This window comes from Nelusetta ayraudi, unplaced genomic scaffold (assembly GCF_046127955.1).
Source record: "Nelusetta ayraudi isolate G7.1 ecotype Tasmania unplaced genomic scaffold, CSIRO-AGI_Nayr_v1 ptg000011l, whole genome shotgun sequence".
Taxonomy (NCBI): Eukaryota; Metazoa; Chordata; class Actinopteri; order Tetraodontiformes; family Monacanthidae; genus Nelusetta; species Nelusetta ayraudi.
Window position 1 is genome coordinate 16652422 of NW_027466061.1, and position 26284 is coordinate 16678705.

Here is a 26284-nt window from a genome sequence, read left to right on the forward strand (position 1 = left end):
AGTGTAAGTGATGGCTCAAGCAGCTTCTGATAAGGGTGGACACACAAAGGAGGCTGTGAAGGGGGAGCTATTGAATTATGAAGCTTATCAGTGCCATTACTATTCTTCCAGATGCGCTCGATAATTTCCGCCAGACATGATCTCCAACGGTCATTTGTTGTCGCTTTAATTGCTGCAGAGGTATTTTTTGTTGTGCTGCTCCCCCAGTGTGCACATGATGGGCCAACTGCATGGTTCGTGTGATGCAGCGCATGTTCACATGTTTTGTGCTGTCAGTTCAGGGCAGCATGAACTTGAACAAGCTGAACACCAATATAAGAGAGTGACCATATTTTAGTTATTTAAGGTGGAACTGAAAAATGTTTGTATTTATGTGTGTAATTATGTGTCATTGTTTTAAGTGAGGACTAAGGATGGAATTTGTGTAGAGTATTTACACTGCATCTTGTACATCTTGTACTTGTCACCACTAGGGGGAAGAATAGACGTCCTGGCCCTGATGCTGTATCACAAATGTGACCTGCGCTTTAAGTCAAAAATTCCTGACAGCACGTGGATGAGAGTGCAAAGTCTTAGTAGACACAACGTGCGAAATATCCACTCGCGCGTCTGATGGTGAAGCATGAAATTCTTCACTCACTTTTCTAGACTACAGCAGTCACACTCGTTTTGTTTGAGCAGAGAAGGGTAATTAGAAAGAGAAAATGGGGGGAGGGGTGCTTGTTTATTAGTAAAATATGGGTAATGGAGCTGCAGTGCTTGGAGCCCCACTTTACATATGTAGGTTAACTGCTTATTTCCATTATTTTGAGTTAAATGCCTTTTAAAAGATTCTCCTAATTGGCCCCGGCGGGATTTTGAACAGGAACGTTTGATGTTCACGCCTCATTCGAAACCTCCCATAATTGTCACAGCCTTGCTGTAATCTGTGCAGACAGCGCTGCCTCGCTTATTTATTTATTTTGAAACAATGCTCTTAGACAATACTGCTTGATCTTAGCAAGGGGTCGGTATCACTCTAGGATTTCACCATCACCAGTCCCTTTATTTTTCTCCACAGCCCCTCTGTTGTCTTCTCTGATACTCGTCATCACAGATGGTCCCTCACTAGGTCCCATAATTGTATTTACAACTTGCACATTTTCATCACACCGATTTTTCCAACAGCGAAAATCTCTATTGTTGCGTTTCTTGGTCTTTATTAATTGATAATTCAAAGAGATATTCTTCAATTTAAACATCAACGTCCTCTTTATTTTTCCAATTGGTTTTATACTTTCATCAGACTAATTTTTCTTGAGCTCTTTGTGTGGCAAGGCGCAGAGGGCCCGGGCGGGCTTCGAACCCCAGACTCCCGGGGATATCCCAAAGGGATATCCCCTTAGCCAAGTCCGGGCTCATCATCAATTGGAGGCATAGTGACAGGACCGCCACTGTCACATATGCACACATTCCTCACCTCTTACTCTCTTTATTTGGTCATTATTTGACCAGTAATCGAACAGCACATCTGTCAACAAAGCAAAGGCCACTAATGAATTGTGCTTTGAGAACTGAGGGATCGGATGTCTAAAGAGCAGCAGTGTGAATGGCGGAGAGGTACAACATGGCTGCAGAGTGCTGGAGGTAAAAAAAAAAAAAAAATCCATTAGCGGGTGGTAGTGTGCCCAACACTGCGCCCTTTGAATCGTGATTACTTAGCGCGCCACACCCTGTCAATCATTCACCCAGACACAGAAACTAGACAATGGGTGACTGTTCGTGTGCTATCATTCACCTTTATTGCTCTGCCAAAGTACAGCAGCGGCGAGTTCTATCCCTTCCATAGAAAACTTCTGCAAGTGCAACGATCTTTAAAAAAAAACAAAAAAAACAAGGCTGCATTTCTTGAGAACTTCAGGCATTTTCATTTCCTTTTCATTGTGTCTTGCCTTTCCATGTTCTTTTTCTCCAGCAGATAGTCGTGGGTGTGGGAGTTTGCACCCAGGCGCGGCAGCACACCCACTCCGCCAGTTCACACCCTTGTGCTGAGTGACAGGATTGCTGTCGGAGTGCTGCTATGACCTCAGCCATGCTCGGAGCTTGACATGTCTGCACAAATGCTCGAGGCGTAATTACAAGCAAATACACGGTCAGGAAGGTGGTTTAAACCGGGACGATTCATGCTGTCAGAGAAAGAACGGCAAAATATAACTGCACTTGGTCATGACTTCACTTTGAAGACTGGAAACAAAGCATCTTCATTGCACAACTGAAAGTGAATAAACATGTCCTAACAATCCAATACAAGCTTGATCTTGTGTCTTTTTTTATTTAGATAATGAACCAGGCTCTAGACTGTCTAGAGGCTGGTTGAAATTCTTTATCATTATAAGCCAGTAGATTACAAATATTTATCTACATGAATATTTAATTCAAACAAAGTGCAACATAGAAAGAAGTTTTTACTCTCCTGAAATTTAGTATTGGCATTAGTTTATTTCTTTAAAAAAACACATACACTTACAGACATTTCATAATTAAATTTCTCTGAAAATATGAATAACCAAAATACCCACATTTTTAACCATTAGTACTAAAACCAGCACCCTTGAATATAAAACAAGTGCCTTTCCAAACCATGCAAGCCCAGGCCCTTACCGTCCTCACAAGGACTTGGGCTTGTAAGCTCATCGGAAGATGAAGTTAAAACTAGAATCTCAAAGACAAAGACGAACACAAAAACAAATTATGTACAACCAATTGCGTAGTGTTCAGTGCAAAATACTTTTCTTTCTTACCAGGCGCAGCGAAGACATAAAAGATTAAAAAAAAAAAAAAAAAGCTATAGCAGAGCAGTACACGCACACACGCACGCGCGCACACGCTCACACACTGGTTTGTGTTGGGAAGCACACTGGGCATTCCACTGGGCCTCCGCACATCCTGTACAGTGAGACATAAACACCGTCCTGTTTGTGCTGCATTGTTCATTTCTTTGTGCAGACATCTGCCAGAGTTTTAAACTTTGGCCCGAGATGGTTCAGGAAGTTCAAGTCATTGTTATCGGCGTGGTCGCTGCAGCATCCAACCGAGCCGGCCGGGGAGCCCACCCCCTCGAACCTGTAGGAGTGGGTGATGTCATCGGCGTAGCGGGCGTCCTCCTCCGATCCCAGGATGGCCACTTTCTGAAAGGCCGAGGGAGAAAAGCTCTTTATTTACCTCGGCGTGGACGCAGCCAGGGGCCACGGGCGGCCAGACACTAAACCTTGTGATAACACAGCAGGATATGACCGCCAGTCAGATATTGCAGGGCTACAGACTACCGGCCAAACAAGTTGGAGAACTAATATATCTCCCGGAGAAGCGGGGAAATATTAAACTTTCATGGAGGACACTATCAAGGCTGTCAGTACAGAGATCATAAGACGCATGAGAGTTATTAAACCTCGGGGACTGCGAGGTGCCACGCCGGCTCCCATTGGCCCCTTGACTCCCACTCCCAGTCATATCATGTAACAACTGCTACAACTGTGAAACATTACCTGCTGCAGGTAGCGGCCGTTGGTCTGCCAGTTGTGCAGGAAGCCGGCGTTCTGCGCCAGGTACCTGCTGTCAATGTCCACGCCGCTGCTCACCAGGTGCTGCCCGTACTGGCTGTCGTAGCGGCCCGAAAAGTAATCCTGCGTGTCTGTTGTGAGCACGTTGGACTCATAAAACCCGTTATCCACTTGGGTTTGGCCGCCTAGGGTGGTGTCGTGCCATCCGGAACTCACCATCTGACCCTTGACTGAACCCTTGCTCACTGGGTCCACAATAGTGGGTACATTAATGAGGCTTGCGTCCTGCGCACAAAACAGAAAAGCAACGGGAAGCCGTTGAAATATAAAAAAAAAGAAAGCGTACGGTGGGGAACTGAAGCAATAAAGCAAAGTGGCCTCGGCGAGAGCGGCGGCTGCAACGCGGTTCTTACCACTTCCTCCCCAGGGGCCTCTGTGTTTGATTTGAGCAGGATGCCGCCGCTATCTCCCGAATCGTCGATTTGCCTCTTCTCTCCCTTGGTCATGCAGAAGAAGATGAGCAGTAAACCTTCGGAGACAAAGCCAGCGCGTCACAAATGAGTGTGTTTTTTTGCAATAAACAGCGCTTTCACACAGAATGAGCATCGCAACGGAGAGCACGACGCCATGACACACTTCAAGATCCCACCGCATGTCGCTGCTCATTACCGGCCATTAAAAAAAATAACAAGCTCCATTCAGTGGGGAAAATGTGAAACTCTCCAATTCTTTCTCTTGCACTTTTTTTTACACATGCAACAGGGCCATTTTCTTCAGGCAACAATGTTCTGTTGACATGGATGTTAACAGTGGCGGACTTACAGAGCAGCAGGAGGAGGAACAGGGGAAGCAGCAGAGCCAGTAAGCCCATCGGCCCGAACGTCACCGATCTCTGCTTGGCCAAGCAGACGCCGTTCCTGCACTCGCAGATCCTCACTCTCACCGTCTGCACTCCACTGAGGCTCTGCTGATCCTGGACGTCTATGTCGACGTCGTGTATCCCTGTAGGAATGTTTTTGGTGTGGGTCAACGTCGCCGCCGTGTCTGGGGAGGAGGGACGCAATTAAGAATGTGGAAAAGAAGTGATCTTGTCAGAATCAGTAAGACGCTGCAGTCCTGTGTACAGCATGGCTGCTTTTAAGTGCCATTTCTATTTTAAAAACAGAAACAAACAGTGTGCCATTGCAATCAGCTTTCTGCAGTGTTATTTACATTACATCAGTGTCGACCCTGTATGACCGAGACTATATAGGAACACAAAAAACTTATCTAAAAAATGTAATATTTATTAACAATGAAAACTGAGTAGCAGGACCTACCACAAATAGTTAAATAGCATACGAACAGGTTGCACTCCAACATTTGATTTACTGGTGATGTGCAAACCTTTTAATTGCCTGTCACTTCAATCTAAAATCCCAACAAACAACTGATTTTTTTCAAGTAAACATCAACTGCTGTGCTGCTGACAGAGACACTTGCAGCCACTTGCTGTTTGGACAGGTCAATACATACATTTAAACGTAGTTCGGCAGAGCGATGAATTAGGAAGGTAAATCCTGTCCCTGTGATGTCACACCAGGACATTTTTGTTCCAGAAAAGTTGGAGTTATTGCTGTTACAACGTTGTGAGAAAGACTTCCTATCAAAGCATCCACCTACCATTAAATCTTGTCAAAGACCATCTGCCGTCGCTGTCTGCAGGCATACTGAAGATGAAGGGGGAAGAGAAGGGCGGCTGGTCGGCGTCTTCGGCGACAATCACCACAGAGTCGTCTTCATTCTCGCAGACCACTTTCTCACCCGGCAGGACCGTGGGCCTGTTATCATTGACGTCCTCCACCACGATGATGACCGTTCCCGTGCCCGTCTTCATGCCTTTAGTAAAGCCACATCAACATTAACGCCACTTTATCAGGAGTCGGTTAGCAACATGCTACATCTTCTTCATGAATACAATATCTCAAAAGCTAAAACCTGAAGGAAACAAGTGAGGGCCGTGTTCCAACTGGGAAGGAACCAGAAGGGAAACCCAAACAGGTGTTGTTGCTCATATATTGACATCACAGCACGGCTCACAGTGCAGTTAGCCAAGGCAACAACAGCTTGGACTAATTGAGTGTACCATTAATGCGAATGATGAACCAGCTCAAACAGAGCCTCCTCTTACTGGAATGCAGCAGTTGTTAATAAACAGGTGAGTCTCTGGTTAAGACATGTCTGTGGTTGGACCAGTTCCTGGCGTGTCGATTCACTGGAAATTTCTAATTCTGATCAAGTCTCTTGGCGGGAAGCCTCATTTCCACTGAGACGTGAAAGCTGCGGGTCACCGTGCGCAACGCGTTGCATCAAATCCTTTCAGCGAATGTGTTCTCACGTCATTCACTACACAACATAGCTGCCGGCTTTGCTCAGGCAGGGACTATCGACGGACGGTGGGTGGAGAGCCACACCACAACATGAGGCGGAAAAGAAAATGTGTAATCCGCGGCGTTTAAAAGCACACGTTAAGAAAGTCTGATGAAAGTCTGGACGACCAGGAAGAAAGAAGAAAACAGAGAGAAGAAACAAAATGGAAGACAGAAGACTTAAGGGGGATGGAATTTCTGCGCTTTTCAACAGAGTTTAAAAGATGCGAGTAACTTTAAAGCAAAAGTGGACTTTTTGTCCCCATGTTATGACTGAAAACCAGAGTTAGGAGTTGTGCTGGAAACTTACTGGCATCGACAGCCTTCATGGTGATGTTGTAGGTTCCATCATGGACAAACTTTGACTCCCTGTCGATTTTGTTTGCAACCCTGAGCTGTCCAGTATTTTTGTCAACATTGATCCAGTGGGCCGGGTCTGTGACCTTGTAATAACTGAAAAGCAGTGGAGGGAATAAGATGTGAGTGACTGCCGCACGCTTCCATTCAGCAGTGAGAGTCTGCCCTCCAGTGTTAAACACGAGTAACACAAAGCAAACGCAGGGTCTGAAGAATTTTCAGCAATTATTCAGCCACCGCTTGGATGGGTGAGAGGGTGAAACACATGAAGTACGTTGACTAACCTGATGCCATTGCTGCTCTTTGTCTCCGGGTCGACAGCCGTGTAAGTTCCGATCACCGTGCCATTGGCTGTGTTCTCCCTGACGTGGAAGCGGACAGTGGGAGCGGTGAATTCTGGGCCTTCATCCACGTCACCAACAGTGACCTTTATAGGGATGGAGTTCCACTGGGCAGTGGTGCCAGTCAGATCTGCCTCATTACGTGCCATGATCTCAAGATTTACGATCTTGTTCTTTTCGTAATCCACACCCTGTGGAAACAAGAGAGGCGGTGGGGTGCACATCTGGTCAATTCTGTGACCTTGAATGAATTAATCCCCCCCCCCCCGCAAAATAAAAGTGCACGCACATTTGTGACATAGAGGAGTCCCTCGTTCGTTTTGTGGTCAGTTTCAATCCGAAAATGTCCACCTTCATTTCCCTTCTTTATGATGAATTGAGAAATCCAGTTCGGTGTGTTTATCATGTCCTTGTCATCAACAGGAATTCGGAGGATGAGTTTTTCCTTGCTATTCTCTTGGACGCTGACTGCGTACTACGGAAGAGAGGGCAGCTTAAATGACTTCTTACTGGCACAGAATGTAGACATTTTGCTTCAGACAGTGTTATTGCAGAGCACATACCGATTTTTCCTTGAAGGTCGGTGGGTTGTCATTAACGTCAGACAGAGAAATAGTGGCCGTTGCAGTTGTGTGCAGACCTTTCGGTCTGCCGTCCATGTCAACGATTTGAACTGGGATCAAGTATGTTGCTTGAGTCTGAAGGGAATTTTTGCCACAACACAAAGGTGAATAAGAAGCTAAGTTATGGCAGAGGATCAACACAAACTTCAAGGTCAACAATTTTCATATTACAGTTTATATATGTTTACCTCTCTGTCCAGCGTGTTTGTAGCTGTGGTGATGTCACCAGTCTTAGAATCGATGTTAAACATGCCAAGTCTGTCTAGGAGAGTATACCTGAGCTTGACATGGTCAGTGCCTTTTTGGTCTCTGTCCGAAGCAATTACCGTCCCCACCAGTGTGCCTATGGAGTTACAAACAATCACATCCCTTACTGTTGCCGTCAAACACAAGGGGTTGGCAGAGTTCTTTAATGTCCTGTTCCTCACCTATTTCGCTTTTCTCAGCTACAGTGAACAGTATTGGACCGTCGACTGTTGGAGGATTATCATTCACATCGTCCACTTCTACGACGATGGGCAAGGGGTCGTCCGTCTCCCGATGGGTTCCAACATCATAAACTTGAACCACCATCTGTAAAAGAAAAGTTCATTTTAAATATGCACTTTGAAATTAAAACACCAGTGCAACACAGCAGTGTTGTTTTCGTTGACGATGACGTTGACGAAATAATTTCGTCAACGCCCCTTTTTTTCGAGACAAAGACGTGACGTTGACGAGCCAAACATAAGTATTTGATGACTAAATTGTGACGAGACGAATGTGCGTTTTCGTTGGCGAGACGAGACTAGACGAAAACGTAGGGTTGCCACCTCCGAGAGTTTCAAATCCGGGACATCTCGGGGGTGGCGGGTTTCCGATTTCTCAAGTCTGCCGACGACGGGGGGCGGAGGCGTCCCCGAAATATATGGGACAAAGTGAAGTGCATTCCGTATCAGTTAATTACGGGACAGGTTTTTTAGTTGCCAAATACGGGACAATCGCGTATTTTACGGAAGGGTTGGAAACCCTACCGAGACCACAGACGGAAATCAAATGAGGTTTTGTCATTTCCCTAAAAAGAGTGACAAATTGTGTCCCGGGAGAGATTTTATTTTTCCCGGGACAGGTGGTGAAAAAAAGAGAACAATTCTGGGGAAAACGGGACGGGTGGCTAGCTGCGTTGCTTCGACGGGCTAAAGTTAGTTATTGTGCTATGTTTTATGCTTTATTATTGCACGCCGAGCCTTATAGCCTTCAGGCTAAAGCCACAAGGGGACGTGAGTCACGTTACAGAGTTCCGGCCACAAACGCTGCACTGTCTTCCGTATGAAGGTGACGTCAGATGCAAATACTTAAACCTGATTTTGTTGCATGCAGTAAATAGCTACACAAGCTCACCATGCATCACATTCGTAACACATGGTGAGCTTGTGTATCTGCTATTTACTAAGTAGTACACCAGTATGCCACTAAGTATAAAGGAGGCTTTAGTTGACTGTGTTGGTGTCTATATTGTTTTAAAACAATGCTGAGCAGATGTTGGTCAATGTGCCTTTCAATGACAATATCTGTTCAGATCACTTCATGATTGCACTTTTGATGGGTCTCAGAACTATTGGTGTGTGTGTGTGTGTGTGTGTGTGTGTGTGTGTGTGTGTGTGTGTGTGTGTGTGTGTGTGTGCCCCTCTGATTGCCTAGTGTTATATCTGTTTTCATGACTTTGTGATTGCACTTTTGATGGTTCTCAAAAACAAAACCAAAGAAAGAATATTTTGTCTCTTAACTTGTAGAGTATAGTAATAAACAGATTCCCCTCAATGGGGAAGTCTAGGCTAGAGACATATCAATCTGATAAGTGGTGGTAAGGAATGAGTTATTTTACAAAAGCGTTAGGCAAATGAACTGCTTTATGAATTCAATTGCACTTCATATGACCAGTCAACTTTTGGATTCAATGTAATTTTGGCCTTATTGATAAACATCTTTTTAAAAAACTAACTGAACCTGGACCATAACCTTTAGTGATTTCGTTGACAAAAAATTGACTAAAATCTATTTGAGTTTTAGTCGACTAAAACTATCAAAGAGACAAAATGACTAAAATGTGACGAAAACCTTTTCAGTTTTAGTTGACTAAAACTAGACTAAAACTACCAAGGATACAAAATGACTAAAATGTGACGAAAACCTTTTCAGTTTTAGTTGACTAAAACTAGACTAAAACTACCAAGGATACAAAATGACTAAAATGTGACGAAAACCTTTTCAGTTTTAGTTGACTAAAACTAGACTAAAACTACCAAGGATACAAAATGACTAAAATGTGACGAAAACCTTTTCAGTTTTAGTCGACTAAAACTAGACTAAAACTACCAAGGATACAAAATGACTAAAATGTGACTAAAACGAAGAAGCATTTCGTCCAAAAGACAATGACTAAAACTAAATCTAAAATGCCTGCCAAAAACAACACTGCAACACAGTGACTTAATAACCGAAACTAGTACATTCAGTGTATCGATTGAAATAAATTCACATTTCAAAGTACACATTTTGATAAAATATGAAATATTCCGCTTCTAGGGTGAAGCTAATGTTTGCAACCACTGTAGTTACAGTGTCAGTGATGGGAACTTTTATCTGCATGCATGGCAATGGATATGACAATAATTCAAATGAATGCATTAACTCAAGGAATTATTGTGAAGTTAGACTTACATTAAATACTGGATACTGCTCACGGTCAACAGGCTGGAGCATAAAAAAATTTCCAGTCTTGCTTTCAAGAGAGAACACGTTTGTTGGCTCCTCATCAATTCCTGGCCCACTAATTGTGTAGTACACAGTGTGCGTGGATGCGGAATCAGACACAATCTACAAAAGGAAATAAAACCAACACATGTATGGGAAAACATAAAAAACACAGTCTTCATATATCTACGTACCTACAGTGTTAGTAATACAAATATGAGACAATACATTGCATTAATCACCCAAAAAAAAGTCTTGTCAATGATGGGAGTGACAGGGGCTGTGAATATAATAAGGTGTGATGGAAAGGGAGGGTCAGCCAGGCAAAAATAAAATAATCCTGGATTCGTTTTCTTTTGTTTTGGTTTTTACCATATCAATGAACTTTGGAAACGGGCCATTGTCGTTCTCCAGGATGTTGAAAGGTGGTGGACCCCACCGTCTCTTGACACGCTTGAGCGTCACTTCGCCCTACAAGTGCAAGCAAACAAAGAAATAAGTCACGTTTCCCTCCACTCTCCCTCGCGATCACTCTGTGTGGAGCCTAGCGCTCGAGAGCCAATCACCTGAGTCGCGCAGTCAAGGTGAACTACCATCTCACTCCTCGGTCCAGCGCTGTCCTCAGCCCACACAGAAAATGTCCGCCTTGACGCCAACACCGCCACCGGTCTCGCAGCCACGATTTCCCCGCGACGGGTGACAGTGAACCTGTCGTCCGTCAAACTTAGGTGCATTGATTTGGCGTCGCATTGCGAGAGGTCCGCTGTGACACCACGGGTGGGAAAGGGAGAAGGCGAGCGAAGAAATACCAAATTCAGTGAGCTTAAAAGTTATTTGAACCAGACTTTTTTTTTTAATATATATATATATATTTTTTTAACCCTTATCATAAAAACGATAACATTGTTCATAATAGAGACGGACGAAGGCTACCTGTGGTGATCACGTATCCAGCCTTAAAAAACTGCGGAACGTTGACGTGAAGGTACTCCGGGAGGGAACAAGACTCAACACGGGAACCGATCTGCGGTACGAAAGACGGAGACAACCGGAGTTTTAATGGCGTTTAATTACGCCACCTAATTCAGTTTAACTCCGAAAAAGAATTACAACACCGGCTAAGCTCCCGACACTTTTCAAATAAAGACAGGACGGGGAAGCGTGGAGCACTCACCAGCAGCAGGAAGATACCGAATATTACAGCATTCGCCATTTTTTCCCCCCTGTGTAAGGAAACTTTTCTTTCAGCCGGACTTCGACCCCCAACAGGGCGGCAGGAAGCAGGTGTCGACGGGCGCAGGTTCACGGAAACCTGCCGAAAGTGACGCTGGTTGAGTGGCGTCAGCGTTAAAAGGCGACACACGGAGCAGAGAAAAATGCTCGTCTCCCCCACCCTCCTCCTCCTCCCGTGCTGACTGCCTCCTCCTAAAGACTTCACACACAACACAAAGTCTGACACCGCCAGGCAGCGGTGAGTCACGTAACCCAGCAGACACACCTTAGCCTGCCCTGCCCCACCCTGATCCGCTGGAGCCGAGCAGCACCTTGACAGGTCGTCCTCCGCGGCGGCTGAGTAAGTGCGTGCGTGCGTGCGTGAGCCAACTCCCGAAAGTTCAAGAAATTGAAGTGCATTAACCTGGATTTTTTTTTTTTTTTTTTTTTTTTTTTTTTTTTGTATCCATTTATTTATTTATTTATTTTAGTTCCTTAGTTTTCAGATATACATTTTGTGATGAGCTGAAAAAACTTTTGCAGAACAACACGACTTAGTCATAGCAATCCAAACAAATTGTCCACTGTAAAGAGCTCACTGGGTAAATGCATAGTAGTTCATAAAATTGCCAAAGTCGTTAGTCAAAGTCTCTTTTCCCTCCCTGTTTATCCACTAGACATTTCTCCCCAGGTCTGCAGGGGATTAACCCCTGAGAGGGAGCCCCTCCCATGTCTTCCTGCAGCTCCACTGAAGCATTGTGGTAGTAGGAACACAACTGAACTCCTCTCTCGGCACCACAGGAATGTGTGTGCTGAGTAGAGCCGCCATGTGGGAGGCTCCCTTCCCAAAGTCGAAGCACTCCCTATCTCTCTAAACTGCTGATAAAGGGAAGGGAAAGCTGCCGGAGTGGACACAGGGCCTGCACATTCTTTTCAAACATGTCCGAGGCTCACCCTGAAGTCACTGCACCAAAGAGCAGAATTTGAGCAGCGAGGCTCGACAGAAACAGGAAAGGTGAGAAAAATGGCCGGAAGACTCTCAGGCAGGGCGTGTACCTTAATGAAACGCTCAAAAAAGGTCCAAGTCTCCTTAGTAAATATACAAGAGGTCACGCCTCCATCCCTACTCCCAGTAAGAAATACTCAGGCAAAAGTAAAAACAAATTCTAGTGGTCAGGTTTCATTTTGTATGCAGTGCACACAGTGAAAGCTGCTCACCTATTTGGCCACAATGGGAGCCCCGCCCTGTCACCATGACTAAGTCTGGTAAGTAAGCAGGAATACAGGTGTGTTCAATGGTTCAAGCAGCATGAAAATGTTGAACATAAAATTATGTTATCAGTTTTGAAATATCCTAAAAAGGAGGACTGCTTACGTCACAATTACTTGCCCATGACTCCTCATCGTGTTAATACAAAGTTATCACCAGCGTCAATTTTTTTTTTGACAGACATTTACATGCAAACATATGCAGACATAAGCGCTTCATAAATAAGAGGAAGTATAAAATCGCAAAAAACAAACTCGCAATAAAGGCTGTTGATTTGCTTGGCATCACTTCAGAGTTTTCATTCGGTTTCGCAAGGTTTTGTGTACAACAGCTGTTGGCATACTCCTGACCTGAGAAAGTGTTTGGAGTGCACCTGATGAAACAACCCTTCCCCCTCCACACAGCTGAGTGCCTGCGGGCGGTGAGGTGTGGCGCGCATGTCATGTGTGATGGGTTACATTTCAGTGAGACTTTTTTTTTTCTCAGCGAATGATTGCTCTCTGCTGATGGCTGTCTTATTTTTGAGTTGTCTAGCAAGGACTGACAGTTCTGGGGAGCATCTGCAACAAGACCACCAATAACTCAGCAACTTCCTCCAGTTAAAAACTTCTTTGGGTCAGTGAAATCAATCTCAGACACCTGTGTCAATTAGATTGCCAGGTTAGTCTAATTAAAGCAAAAACTACTTAAGGACATTCCACATTATTAAGCAGACCACCATTCTCAAGCAATATGGGAACACAATATGGCGCTAATGAGATTCTCGTTAGTGCCGAAAAGCGTGAAATAGTTAATTAAATGCCTTGGACAAGGTATGAAATCCTTTGATATTTGATGAAAACTTAAGCATGATCATCGTACTATTAAGAGATTTGTAGCTGATTCAGAGCACACACAGATTCGTGCAAATAAAGGCACAATGAGGAAGGTTTCTGCCAGACAAATGCGTCAGATTAAGAGGGCAGCTGCTAAAATGCCATTACAAAGCAGCAAACAGGTATTTGAAGCTGCTGGTGCCCTTGGAGTCCTGCAAACTTCAAGGTGTAGGACCCTCCAGAGGCTTGCAGTTATGCATAAACCTTCCATTCGGCCACCATGAACAATGCTCACAAGCAGAAACAGCTCCAGTAGGCCCAGAAATACATGAAGACCAATTTACAAACTGTCTTGTTCACTGATGAGTGCTGTGCAACCCTGGATGGTCCAGATGAATGGAGTGGTGGATGGTTGGTGAATGGCCACCATGTCCCAACAAGGCCGAGACATCAGCAAGGAGGTGGCGTAGTCATGTTTTGGGCCTGAATCATGGGGAGAGAGCTGGTTGGCCCCTTTAGGGTTCCTGAAGGTGTGAAAATGACCTCTGTAAAGGATGTGGAGTTTCTGACTGACCAATGAATAAAAAGAAGAACTGTGCTTTCCGTAACAAAATCATCTTCCTGCATGACAGTGCACCATCTCATGCTGCACGGAATACCTTTGCATCACTGGCTGCCATGGGCATAAAAGAAGACAAACTCATGGTGTTTCCCCGATCCTCTCCCGACCTCAACCCTATTGAGAACCTTTGGAGCATCCTCAAGCAAAAAAAAAAAAGCAAGATCCGTGGGGGCGCGAGGCAGTTCACATCCAAACAGCAACTCTGGGAGGCTATTCTGACATCATACAAATAAATTCAAGCAGAAACTCTGCACAAACTCATAAGTTCAATGGATGTTAGAATTGTGAAGCTCATCAAATAAGGGGTCCTATGTTAAAATGTACCTTGACCAAATTAAGATGTTTTGATTGAAATAGCTTTTGATTTTCAGTAAATATGACCTACTATTGCTTCTAATTTAACAAATAAACCATTTTGAGTTCTTTACAACAATAACATGGCTTGAAACTCTGTTGTGCATAATAACTTGGAACAGTGCATTTTAAGGCATTTTAAGTTTTTATTTTTGAAAAAAATACTGTTATCTTTGAGAGGTTCGTTCACTGACATTCGAATTGTACTACAAAGGTTGATGACTTGAAAATTATGATGACTTCATTTATATTGACTATTTAGGAAAATCAGAGAAAAATATCATTTGCATAATAATTTGGAACGCAGTATATATATACACATATATATACATATATATGTATGTAATCAGCTTATATATATATATATATATATATATATATATATATATATATATATATATATATATATATATATATATATATATATATATATATATATATATATATATGTGTGTGTGTGTGTGTGTGTGTGTGTGTGTGTGTGTGTGTGTGTGTGTGTGGTCATGGTTTCACGTGGAATAAAAATCAGATGGAGACCAGAAACTTGAAAATATATAAAGAGTAATAACAAAAGACAATGACATGGTTTCATTCCACGTGAAACCATGACTAGGGCAGTTGGCAAAGCGCATGGCAGAGTTCAGCCCTTTTTTTCGTCGTGGAACTCCCATATTGGTCACATGCATGGCAAAATGAAAACCCGCCCATCGACTTGCTCGCCGATACTCACCATGAAAAATTATAGATTAATGTGAAGGAAACACCCCACAGTAAGAACTATCAGAGAAAGCACACAGATGAGTGATTCAACTCTGAGGGTGAGTGTCAGGGGGTGTTGATCATTTCAGTGGGCAACATTACTCTCAATAGACATCGCATGAATTAGAAATGCTTTGGAAAATCTGTTTAAAGACCTGGTTATGAGTGTCAATTGGTCTTGTAAAATAATGTTGAATAAGCCAAAAGTAGAAAAATATTCACAACTAAATGCTGTAAGGTTCTATTCACAAACGAATGGCCTTGTCTGGCAAGCGACAACTGATATGAGCTTCCTCTCCCACACACCTTTGGACAGCAGGAGTTAAAGTTTCATGTTACTTGGCAACACAAACTCTGACTGCGCAAGGGCTCCCATGCGCGCCCATACACACACACATGCACACACACACGCGCACACACACACACACACACACACACACACACACACGCATGGGCACACAGAAACACATTGTCAGTCCAGTTCACAGCCGAGTGTTTTGGTGACGGGAGAAACAGAGGTGAAGCGCTCAGGAATTTCATGGGCCTCAGTCAGGATTTACAAGGGAGAGTGAAAGCTGCTTTGCACATTAAGATTCAGAGAATAGAATAGAAATTTTATTGTCATTTAAAAAAAACAAAAAACAAACATTAAATGCAGTTTAGCGGCCCTCATTGTTTGGTGTGCGTAAACATTAAAAGATAAACAAATTAAAGTAAAGATAAAAAAAAAAATAAAAAAAAAACAACAACTTTAAATTTTTTTTAAATTACAATTGAAAGTGGCACAGTAATGACAAATGTGTTTTAGGCACATGTTCCAATACGAATATAGCAATGATTAATCAGGCCTTTTCATGCATATTAATAGATTTCTTCAACACTTTTGACCACCTGCCTTATTTTCCACACGTATGCTTAATAATGAAACTAGAGTTGCGTCCGCATAACAGGACAGAAAAAGTCAATTCAATGAATCAGTGGTCCATAGTCCAGACCGATTTATGCCAAAGAACTAACGGTACAAAACCAGATGCCTGATTTTAATATCTCTATACATGACACATTGTGAAGTCCAAAAGTTTGCCAGAAAACATTTTCGGACAACAGTCGTGTTCGTCTTCCAGTCCAGCCTGTCTTGCGTCCCCTTGAAGCCGCAGACAATGTCGCTTTCGCAAATATTACAACTATGCAAGCAGTGAGCACCGCCTCCATTCGCCGCCTGTTATCAGTAAAAGCCGGTGAGCTATCAAGCCAACCGAGAGGAACCGCCTATCGCCGGAGAGAGAGAGAGAAAAAAAAAGAAAAAAGTCCCCACCCCGTCACTGTAGGGTCACAGTCCGCTCCAGTCCGACGGGAAACTAAAACGTGAAGTAGACGCGATTTCATCTCTAAACAGAACGAGAATCGGAACGGTTGTTTTTCCTCTCTTTTCCCCCCACCACTCCCCGCTTTCCTCAAGCTGATGGCTCCGCCGACGAAGTGTAGCCTTTTCTTCACTGTGCTCTTTCTAACGGTAAGCAGACTACAGCCTCTCCCCTGAAGGTGTGTGAGGAGAAAGAAGAAGCAGTGGATCTCTTCTCGCTCTTCCGCAGTGGGATTTCCGACGCAAACGCGCGCCTACTAAAAACTAGAAAATTAAAAAATATATATATATATCAATAACTTTGTTGGTCCGCAGTTTCACATATGAAACACTCAGCGCCCTTCTTCACACGGTGACTGTTGACCACTTGCTTTTTGTCTGTTTCTCAAGCTGGGCAAGTTCTCGTTTTGTTTCGCCTTAAATCCTGGTAGTGGGAACACACACACACACACACACACACACACACACACACACACACACACACACACGCGCGCGCGCGCGCGCGGTTTTGCAGAGGATTTTTCATGTTTTTCAGATTTCTGGCCATCACCGTTTTAATTATGGGTTAGGGTTAGGGTTAGGGTCAAATATTACCTTGTTTCCTGTCGTGAAGTAGAGCATTACAGTTAACCCTTCATGTGTACATCTAGCCAGTTTTTGTTTTGTTTTGTTTTCCCTTTGTCATCTAAAAAAAACCAGAAACATTTTCCTTAACCCACAGATTGTTCTCTTGAGCGCAGAGTGGATCGCTGCTCCCAGGCGGCTCGAAGAGAACCATGACTACACCACATTTGAGCAAATTGCAAAAGTGCGTATACGTCAGTGTTCTATGGTAGTTTGTTCAGTTTATGCATGTTTAAATGCAGGTATAGCAACATTCCCTCTGTACAATTGCAATGGCGTAATAACAATGTTATTAACATGTGAAAACGTATGGGCCTTCAGGTTCCGTTCTCTCTCACTTGTGTGCCAGACACTGGCAAGCGTCCACATTTATGAGTCATCTAAGGAAACATGATGAATATGTCTGTGACGAGTAAACACACCGACTCCTGTTTTTTAAGTTACAAGACATATCTACGCTTCTCTCTCGGCTAACGTGATTGATACCTTTGTCGCCTCTGAGCGATATTTTGACTGAGCTGACCCCTGAGTCACCGCAGTGCAGTGTTGCTCTCAGTGCAAATACCATCATCCAGCTTTGTCTGAACAAAGAATTGTGCAAGCTGAAATGCTATTGGTGTGATCCTAGTGACACAGAAAACAATGCAAACCAAAGTTAATTTGAATGTAAAAACAACAACGACAACAACAACAACGATTGCTATTCAGGTTAATCAACTTTCTTTTTTCTGTTTTCCAGATCCGCTCAGATAAAGAGAACTTTACCGAGATACTGTACTTTCTGTCAGGACCTGGTGTGGACGAGGAACCTAAAAATGTGTTTGGTATTGACCGTAAAACTGGCTTTGTGAGAGTCTACTCCATTCTTGACAGAGAGAAAATTGCTAGATACCAAGTAAAAGCCTTTTCCTACATCCCATTTGTAAATACTATAAAATTTGCAGCTTAGATTTTGAAGTTGCGCCTCATGGAAATATAATAAGTCACAAAATTCCCCTTTCCCTCCTGTAGTTAAAAGGTATAGCAAAATATACGGACCTCACCCTTGCTGAAAAGAATATTATCCTCAACATAACTGTTGTTGATGTGAATGACTGCACGCCGGTCATTAAGATGCAGCAAGTTGGATCTGTCAGCGAAGCGAGTGCAGCACGTATGTCAAGTCTACACACTTGATTACATCTAGATATATCTCACCGAAATGTTTCATTTTAATTAATGCTGGTGGAATTTTTCTAGGTACCGTGGTGATGAAAGTGATAGCTACTGATGACGACGAGGAAAACACGCTTAACTCCAAGATCTTTTATAGTATTGATGGACAGAGCAACTCTGCTGGCATGTTCTCCATCAACCCTCTGACTGGAGAAGTCTTTGTTCAGCGAAACACTCTGGATCGAGAGGTGACTTAACAATCATGAAATTCTTCTCTTGCTCTGGTTCACCTTATCAAACGATAATACTGTTGTTTTTTTCAGCTGTTATTTTTGCTAGCGGGCCATATCACATGCCATATCAACTTTATTTGAGTGATTTGTGTTAATGCAGTTGTCACAGTCCGTGAGAAGCAGGCGTTGTGTGAATACATTTTAATAGTTTTTCACAAGTCACCCTGCTCTCACTGCAAGCAATTGAAAATGTCTTCTAATGCATCTAGTCTGTTCTCTTTACTTTATCAGACGAAAGACACATATAAGCTGATTATAAAAGCCTCAGACTTGGGAGGCCGTGCTGGAGGAAACACGGGAACTGGAGAAATTACCATCAATATTATGGACATAAATGACAATGTTCCTACCTTGGAAAAAGAATCTGTGGGTTTTACATACTTTTATTTCCATTTCTTTTCAATTGTTCTGTATTGTGTTCTTTAAGAGATTTTCTAAAGCAGCTGTTGCTGATTGCAGTATGTTGGCAGCGTGCAAGAGAACACTGTGGGTGTGGAAGTGCTGAGGATCAAAGCTGTTGATCTGGACATAATATACACTGACAGCTGGCTGGCTGTCTTCAAATTTGTTTCTGGAAATGAAGCAGGCTTTTTCAGCATAACCACAGATTCCAAGACCAATGAAGGAATCATCATGATTCACAAGGTGAAGGAGTTGGATTCTCAGATAAATATATTAAAAAAGGAAGTGTAATAAAACACACGGCACGCACACACCAGCATCAACTCCCTTTAATCTGTGCTTTGTCTTTGAATATCTAGCCCCTGGACTATGAAGAACTGAAGGTTGTCAACTTGAGGGTGGCTGTTTCCAACAAAGCCGAGTACAATTTTGGCAGTAGCTCAGTGTCAGGAGGTGACAGCATCTCCCAGAAATATTACCCCATTACAATCAATGTAGTCAATCAAAATGAGGGTCCTCGATTCCAGCCCATTGTCAAAGTGGTGACAATTTCAGAGGACCAAACCTCCATCAACCTAAACCGAATCATCACCACCTATGCTGCAATTGACACTGATACTTCAGAGATAGCCACCAATGTTAGGTAAAGATGCGCAACATGATTGTACAACTTTGTATTTTGAAACAATGTCTTTTTGAATTTTATCCCTACAAATGTGTATCTTGTACTTAAAAGGTATGCCAAATTTCAAGACATTGACAACTGGTTGATTGTTGATGAAAGGACAGCTGATATCAGGCTGAGCAAATTGCCTGACAGAGAATCCAAGTACTTGCGCAATGGAACATACATCAGCAAAATTATCTGCATCACCAATGGTGAGTTTCCGAGATAATTTGTCCCTGGCGACTAGCAAGGTGCAGAACAAGTCAAAATTATTATATTAATTAATTATATTAATTATTTCAACTGTCTTGCAGAGGTCCCTTCCAAAACTGCCACTGGGACAATAGCCATCCAGGTTGAGGATTTCAACGATCACTGTCCCACTCTGACGTCCACAACTCACACCATGTGCTACGAGGATAACTTCATCTATGTCACGGCTGTAGATCAGGATGAATTTCCTAATTCTGCACCATTTCAGTTTACTATGGTTGAAGGCACGAGCTGGAATGTTGAGCCATTTAATGGTAAGATTGTCACTTTACCTGCCAATAACTGTTTGTTTTTTTTAGCTCTCCACCTAACCAAGGGTTAATATGAGAAGACATTTAAGAAAGATGCAAGGCATTTAATGTTTCTGCATTTATGGTTCTTTAAGAGATGTTTGTGTGTGGTGAGGTTTAACCCCCTGGGAAAAAACGATGTTTACAGTTCAGTCAGTATTACAATAAAATAGACAGAATGCACTAGAGCTAAACTCTGTTGCATCCTTTTGTTGTCTTTCATTAGAAACCACAGTGATTCTGCGGGATCAGGCCAGATTGTGGCCAGGCATTCACAAGGTGACAATGGAAATCAAAGACCAGCAGGGGAAATCATGCGCTGACATTCAGACGATGGACGTGGTAGTTTGCACTTGTGATGAAAACACCAAAACCTGCAAGCCCCACAGTAAAGCAACTACAACTTTTGGAGCTGCAGGTGTTTTGCTTCTGCTTCTGGGACTGCTGCTGCTGCTTCGTGAGTAAAGCCTTAACTATTTATCTGTTCTCTGAAAAAAATCAATGAGAACTAGTTGTAGCATACCTTGCAGCACGCTTGTCGATGTAACCACAAGAAGGGTGTGTCAAAGGCGGCCTTTTGTGAGTTAGGTCATGACTCTAGTATGCATTTTTGCAATTTCAAGCCCTTTCCCTTCAGACTTCCTCACCTCACCTTCCTCTAAAACAATTCTATTTTTGACATTTTGTTGACATGGTGTAAATCGTGTGTGTTTCAGTGGTGCCACTTCTGCTGCTGTTTTGCTTGTGTGGAGGTGCCGCAGCTCTTGAAAACATGAAGGCTATTCCTTATGATACAAAACAGCAACTGATCTCATATCACACAGAGGGACAAGGTGAAGACAAGGTACTTTCTTCTTTGTCTTTCGGTGTCCGTGCAGTCCTGGTTTTGGTGAAGCTTGAAAAACACATTGCTCATTGTGGAAAAAAAAAACAATTTAATTTCCATATTTCCTTATATTTTGCTTGCAGGCAATTCCTCTTATAAATCCCCCAGTGGAAGTTGAACATCATATTGATGTCACGGATATCCCTGGATATGCAGGGAAAAGGGTCCCAGGAGGAACCCATGAGTGTGGAGGAGCAGGTGGCATGACAACCGAAAGCAGGCACTTGACCAGCCGATATCAACAACTGCATGGGCGTAGGGACTACGTAGGAGGTGGGATGGTGACCGGACAAAAGCATTTTTACTCCCAAAGCAAATTCGGAGCCTTCGATGGAATGGCGCTATCTGACGACTTCCTGGGGGAGTACTATATAAGCGTGAGTACACATTTTATCAATGGAAGCACAAAGTCTGATGATAGTCTACTAAGTGATACCAACATTATGATAATTATTTTTTTTGGGGGGGTTGCCTTTTTCTATACATAATAAGGTAAACATCGGACTCTATCTGTTCTGACTCTTTCGTTGACAGAAATCCAACCATGCAGCACAGCAGGCACAACCGAAGGACTCTATGCTGGTCTATGACTTTGAGGGTCGGGGGTCCCCGACAGGTTCTGTGGGTTGCTGTAGCCTTCTTGAGAACGACAATGACCTTTCGTTCCTCAATGATCTTGGGCCCAAATTTAAAACCTTGGCTGAGATCTGTCGGGGATCAGCCTTGGTGACCGAGAGCGTGAATGCAAGGGTTTCCATCCCGCCTCCTAGACCGGCGTCCCCTGTCAGACCCTCTACCTCCAGCCACACGCATGTCCACACTCACAGTGAATCAATCAGGGATAGGGACCACACCTTCAACTCCTCCAACATCACGCCTGGATCTTCCACCATGTTCCAAGAGGAGACAATCACTGAGAGATCCCATGGTTTGGCCACAGTTCAGGACAGGATCATGGTTCCCAGTCAGACGGTTCTTGTACAACAGCCCACAATGTACTACACTGCTCAACCCATGTATGTGGTTGAACCCAAAGCTCAGGTGGTGCTTGTGGCAGGTGGCGCACAGCAGGCTGTTGGTCAAGTCGGGCTTAGTCAGGGGATGGTGCAGGTCAGCGGCCTGCAAGCTCCGCAGGGCATGATTCTTGTAGATAGCCAAGGCGGTGGTTCAGCGACCAGGGCATCCCAGGGAACCGTTACCAGGCAGATACTGGTGGAGAACGGGTCCTCGGGTGGTGAGCGGATGGCTCAAGTGTCAAAGAGCTATGTTCAGACGCACCGTGGAATAGCGGGGCAGGGCTTGGAAGTCAGTGGCCAAGGGCGGCAGGTGAAAAGTTCAGGCATGTCCGTGGCGTCACGTGGTTTCGTTAGTTCAAATGACGATACCGCCCGTCTAACCACTCCTAAGTCGCAAGGTAGCCAGAGAGTGGTTGTGCAACATAAGAAGGTGTCAGTGCAGAGAGAAATATTGAATGAAACTCAAGAACATTAACAGTCAGGTTTTTTGGCACGTGCACTACTTTCACACCTGCATCTTTCCTTGTAAATTTAAAAGCAGCGCAACAAGTGAAACAGGTTAGAAACAGCAAGCTGTACTAAAAAACTGTTGTTTGTCTAATTAAATATGCATAGGAATTACAACAAAGCAACATTAACTGAAAGACTAATCCAGCTTTAAGCAGTATTTGAACTAAATATGAATTTGAGATGAAAATAAATCTGTGTAATGAGTCCCATTTAAAACCGCAGCAGAGGAAAAAGCCTTTGGCTGTACTTAAGGTTAAGCAGTTGACACCAAATTACTGGTGTTAGAAAGGCACTGTAGTAATCTTGAGTGCTCGACTGCTCATGGGTGGAGACAGTGAAGAGGACAGAATGAAACTAGTCTGACCTCCAGTTTACACTTCCCCATCCCACGAACTTTGCAACCCTTTTACCCCCATCATTCAAACAAAGGCCGCGTTGCAACAGCAGAGAGCAAACAAAACTCTTGGCCGCACAGCCACTGTACCGGTTTGGGTTGGACTCGTCCATATGGAGGCTGCATGTTTGTTCACAACTCTTTAATTATGTGTTGATTGAGATTCAGATATCGATGCTTGAACACTAAACATAAAAAAACATAGAATATGTAATATATATGCTTGTTTTGTACACTGGCAGTTCAACGTTTTGTTTTGTTTTTTACTGTAACCAAATTTGTGTATTGGTGGCTTCCATGGCAATGTTGATAAATGTTATGAACTGTCAAGTGAGGAGCAACGTCTGGCAAAAATTAACTACTTAAATGACTCACTGCACTAAGAGGGAGGTGAAAGTCCAACATTACTGTTGTAATTAGGAGCCGCCATTTTATTTACAGGCCATAAAGTCTGCAATACTGCAGAGGTTGCATATTTTACTGCTGCACTTGTTTGCTTGTTTTTTTAGCGTTTCGCTCTCTAACATGTACTTTAATGCCAAATTGTAAGCACAGAAACGCCTGGGTCTTTTTCTTTTTTTTTCTTTTTTTTTTTTAGAAATGTATATTTTTCCATGAATACAGAAAGAGACTTTGAATGTGTTCTTGCACTTGTGTGTGGGTGATACTGTATTGTAATCAAGGGATGAAAGAATGATGGGGTAATAAAAACTGTGCCTGCCAAGCACTGAAAACATTTGGTGTAGACACCCACACCGTTGTTCTTACTAATGCTGAATGTACCGTCTGTGCTAGTTTACTACATGTTACTGCTTCTTTGTTATGCTCTTCTGTAGCATTGACATAGTAGAATCAGCAGCAGTGGGAAGTATTGGACGCGACAATGATTTTCTTTTTGTCTTTTATTATTAAAAAAAAATATTACCACAAATTACAGTTTCAGTGGTGTTTTTAGCTTATGTGGGTCCATTGTAACATTTATTTTCATTAAAGCGCGGGACGTGGCTAATTTTACTATATTGTTTGAACAAGCGGTACAATTACTCAAACAGCAAACACTGCATACTTTACTTCAGTTAAGCCCTGTATCCTTATGACCTTGTGAAAGGGTGAGACTGAAGTGCCACGCACACCTTCGTCTGTGTTGTAACGAGTAGAGACAGGATGTCACCTAAACAAACTTTCCTTTTTGCGTGACAACTTTTATGTCAATATAGATTAACTCCAGCGGAATACAACAATAAATCAATGCCTTTAAAGTTTTAAGGAATAAGCTATAAGCTGCCACCAGACAAACAGTTGGACAGGTAGAATCTACCGGACCAGTGAAACAAAAAAAGGAAAAAAAAAAACACTTAGATTCGTCCTGTCACTTGCACATTTGCGAACTATTCAAACATAGAGCCTGCACTTTGTGGAGGTATTCACTTGAAATTCATTCCTGACCTTTCAGCCTGCAGGGAATTTCTGTCTGACTAGCCTCTCTCTGTCACTCACTAGCCCTAAAGATTTGGCTGAAGATTTGCCAAGGCCATTTAAAGTTGTTAAAGGTTCTTCCACCCGCTCACCCCCTAAAATTGTTGATGCGGCTATGAGATTTTAGCCACTGTCATTAAAGACAATTAAAAAAATATATAATATATAATATACATCTTATTTGGAAGCAGCTGATTATTACGGTTGAGGGTGCTTTCAAATTACTCATGTCTGCCTGAAAGGCTTGACTTATCAGTTCCACCACAGTGTGCTCACGAAATAATACGTTTCACCACTGTATATGGCGGTAAAAGGTACTGCTATAAAACAAACGTACCGCTGTGTCACACACCCAGTCATGTGGTGCGCAGATGGGCTGCGGCTGCCGTTTGATAGTCTAATCTGATAGCGGACCTTCTGTTTTGAAGTGTAAATTCTGAGAGTGCAAGCTGCAGTTTCAAAATACACTGTGGCTGTTCTCTAATTTTGAATCCACAATAATGAATTTGGAAAAGCAGGGGAAGTCATACAAAATTATCAACAAACGAGGATGTTAAGAAATAGGGCTCAGGTGACTTCATGAAAAGAACATTTGATTGTCACCAGAGGGACACCAGGTAACTGAAAAATGCTGCTGCAGGTGTGCAGCAGCAGAGCAGACTTTCAGGATCTGTTCATTTGTTGATCTGGCTCAGATTTGTGTACGGTTGCGAGGGAAGGGTTGCAATCCTTTTTGCACTTATGAGTTTCTGCCTTAACATGAAGGCAGTGTTTTTTTTTATGTGTTGAAGCAACACTGAAGAGAAAACAAGCTGCGACATCGACAAGGAAAAAGTTGGTGACCTAGAATTGGAAATTCTTGGCTCTGGTGTGGAAGTTTGACAGCTCGAATGCAACCTGTTGATTTATGCGTTGCATGTCAGGAATGTTTTATTTTGCCTACAAGCAAGAACGCTTCTGACCTGTCAATCAGCTGATCTCAGAGTTCATGTTTGAGGTTGTATTTTTGAGTGTCAGTGTTGTTGTTGAGTGTGCTTTTCCATTTGATGTGCTGCTACCTTCATAGTTACATTTTTGTCCCACAAATGGCAGGTGCAGTCGGCAGAGGCATGAAAGCAGCCTTTACGCTACCAAAATGTATTTCCTGCTCTGAAAGATGTGCCCTGGGTGTGGCTCAACTCCACAACCCTGAGCGAGTTGTGCTGCCAGTTGCTATTTCAAAGGACCAGTTTTTAATATGTAGCAGTAAGCAATGGGAGAAAGCTTATGGCAACCTCATGACAATACCTGTATATTTAACAATGTGAGTCATATGTGGCTTTACTGTCAATTCAATTATAGAGATACAATACATTTACACAAGTATAAACAATGCGTTACTTTAGCATGCTAATCTATTCCGTTTGCTCAGTCACGGCTGCTTGTTTACACTGTCCTAAAGGTTAGTTTGCATTGTTCATAGTGTATTTACTTGCTCGCTCATCTCGTCCCTTGGTCGCTGCAGTTTCCACCATTGTTGCGATGTCATACACAGTGAACTCACATGTCAACATGTCAAACATTTCACACACTTAGGCAGGTTCTTCTACCCAATTAAGTATTTTTCTGCAATTTGACCTCAGCTATCGCTGACTATTGAGAGTTCAAGCAGTTTTATAACTCGACAGAGTAGTTTTTTTTAATGAAGGGGAGGTCCTGTGTTTAAGCAGCTCTAGGTAACTTTTCAACCATAAAATTATGATTCCAAACTCAGTAAAGCGGTAGATAATCGATTAATAGGATCAATGGTGCCGCCTCGGCAGTGAGGGGGGGGGGGGGCAGCTGTAACTGCACTGCGTAACTTTCAAGCGCGACCGACACGCCGGACGAACCACTTTACGGCAACGTCACACGTTTATTTAG

At 43.1% G+C, this 26284-nt stretch overlaps 2 protein-coding genes and 2 long non-coding RNA genes across 4 annotated transcripts; 2 read left to right on the forward strand and 2 right to left on the reverse strand.

Moving 5' to 3' along the window:
* Positions 1 to 2458: 2458 nt before the first annotated feature.
* LOC142885218 (uncharacterized) lies at positions 2459 to 16892 on the reverse strand. The gene is made up of 2 exons (XR_012926269.1): positions 16863 to 16892; positions 2459 to 2824 (listed from the first exon to the last, which is right to left on the reverse strand). It is a non-coding gene; the product is annotated as an uncharacterized LOC142885218 (long non-coding RNA).
* On the reverse strand, positions 2489 to 11380 carry dsc2l (desmocollin 2 like). The gene is made up of 16 exons (XM_076021461.1): positions 11176 to 11380; positions 10935 to 11025; positions 10568 to 10764; positions 10374 to 10472; positions 9969 to 10124; positions 7697 to 7841; positions 7457 to 7611; positions 7209 to 7343; positions 6935 to 7120; positions 6589 to 6836; positions 6258 to 6400; positions 5202 to 5417; positions 4362 to 4583; positions 3953 to 4068; positions 3525 to 3824; positions 2489 to 3167 (listed from the first exon to the last, which is right to left on the reverse strand). Exons 1-16 carry the CDS (start codon positions 11212 to 11214, stop codon positions 2970 to 2972), a joined length of 2646 nt encoding a protein of 881 aa, XP_075877576.1. The 5' UTR covers positions 11215 to 11380; the 3' UTR covers positions 2489 to 2969.
* Positions 11441 to 12356, forward strand: LOC142885219 (uncharacterized). The gene is made up of 2 exons (XR_012926270.1): positions 11441 to 11574; positions 11891 to 12356. It is a non-coding gene; the product is annotated as an uncharacterized LOC142885219 (long non-coding RNA).
* LOC142885213 (desmoglein-2-like protein) lies at positions 16353 to 23689 on the forward strand. The gene is made up of 14 exons (XM_076021459.1): positions 16353 to 16546; positions 17118 to 17204; positions 17760 to 17915; positions 18032 to 18173; positions 18260 to 18423; positions 18700 to 18834; positions 18928 to 19113; positions 19230 to 19513; positions 19607 to 19749; positions 19852 to 20064; positions 20327 to 20557; positions 20817 to 20944; positions 21070 to 21363; positions 21521 to 23689. Exons 1-14 carry the CDS (start codon positions 16496 to 16498, stop codon positions 22475 to 22477), a joined length of 3171 nt encoding a protein of 1056 aa, XP_075877574.1. The 5' UTR covers positions 16353 to 16495; the 3' UTR covers positions 22478 to 23689.
* Positions 23690 to 26284: the final 2595 nt, after the last annotated feature.

Bases quoted from the DNA above. Each gene is read 5' to 3' on its own strand.
- LOC142885213 (XM_076021459.1), top strand. From the start codon at position 16,496: ATGGCTCCGCCGACGAAGTGTAGCCTTTTCTTCACTGTGCTCTTTCTA. The intron at 18,835-18,927 runs GTGGGTTTTACA...TGCTGATTGCAG, and splicing joins CTACCTTGGAAAAAGAATCT to TATGTTGGCAGCGTGCAAGA. The intron at 19,750-19,851 runs GTGAGTTTCCGA...ACTGTCTTGCAG, and splicing joins AATTATCTGCATCACCAATG to AGGTCCCTTCCAAAACTGCC.
- dsc2l (XM_076021461.1), bottom strand. From the start codon at position 11,214: ATGGCGAATGCTGTAATATTCGGTATCTTCCTGCTGCTG. The intron at 10,125-10,373 runs GTAAAAACCAAA...TTCCTTTTGTAG, and splicing joins TTCCAAAGTTCATTGATATG to ATTGTGTCTGATTCCGCATC. The intron at 7,612-7,696 runs GTGAGGAACAGG...GTAACTCCATAG, and splicing joins AGCTGAGAAAAGCGAAATAG to GCACACTGGTGGGGACGGTA.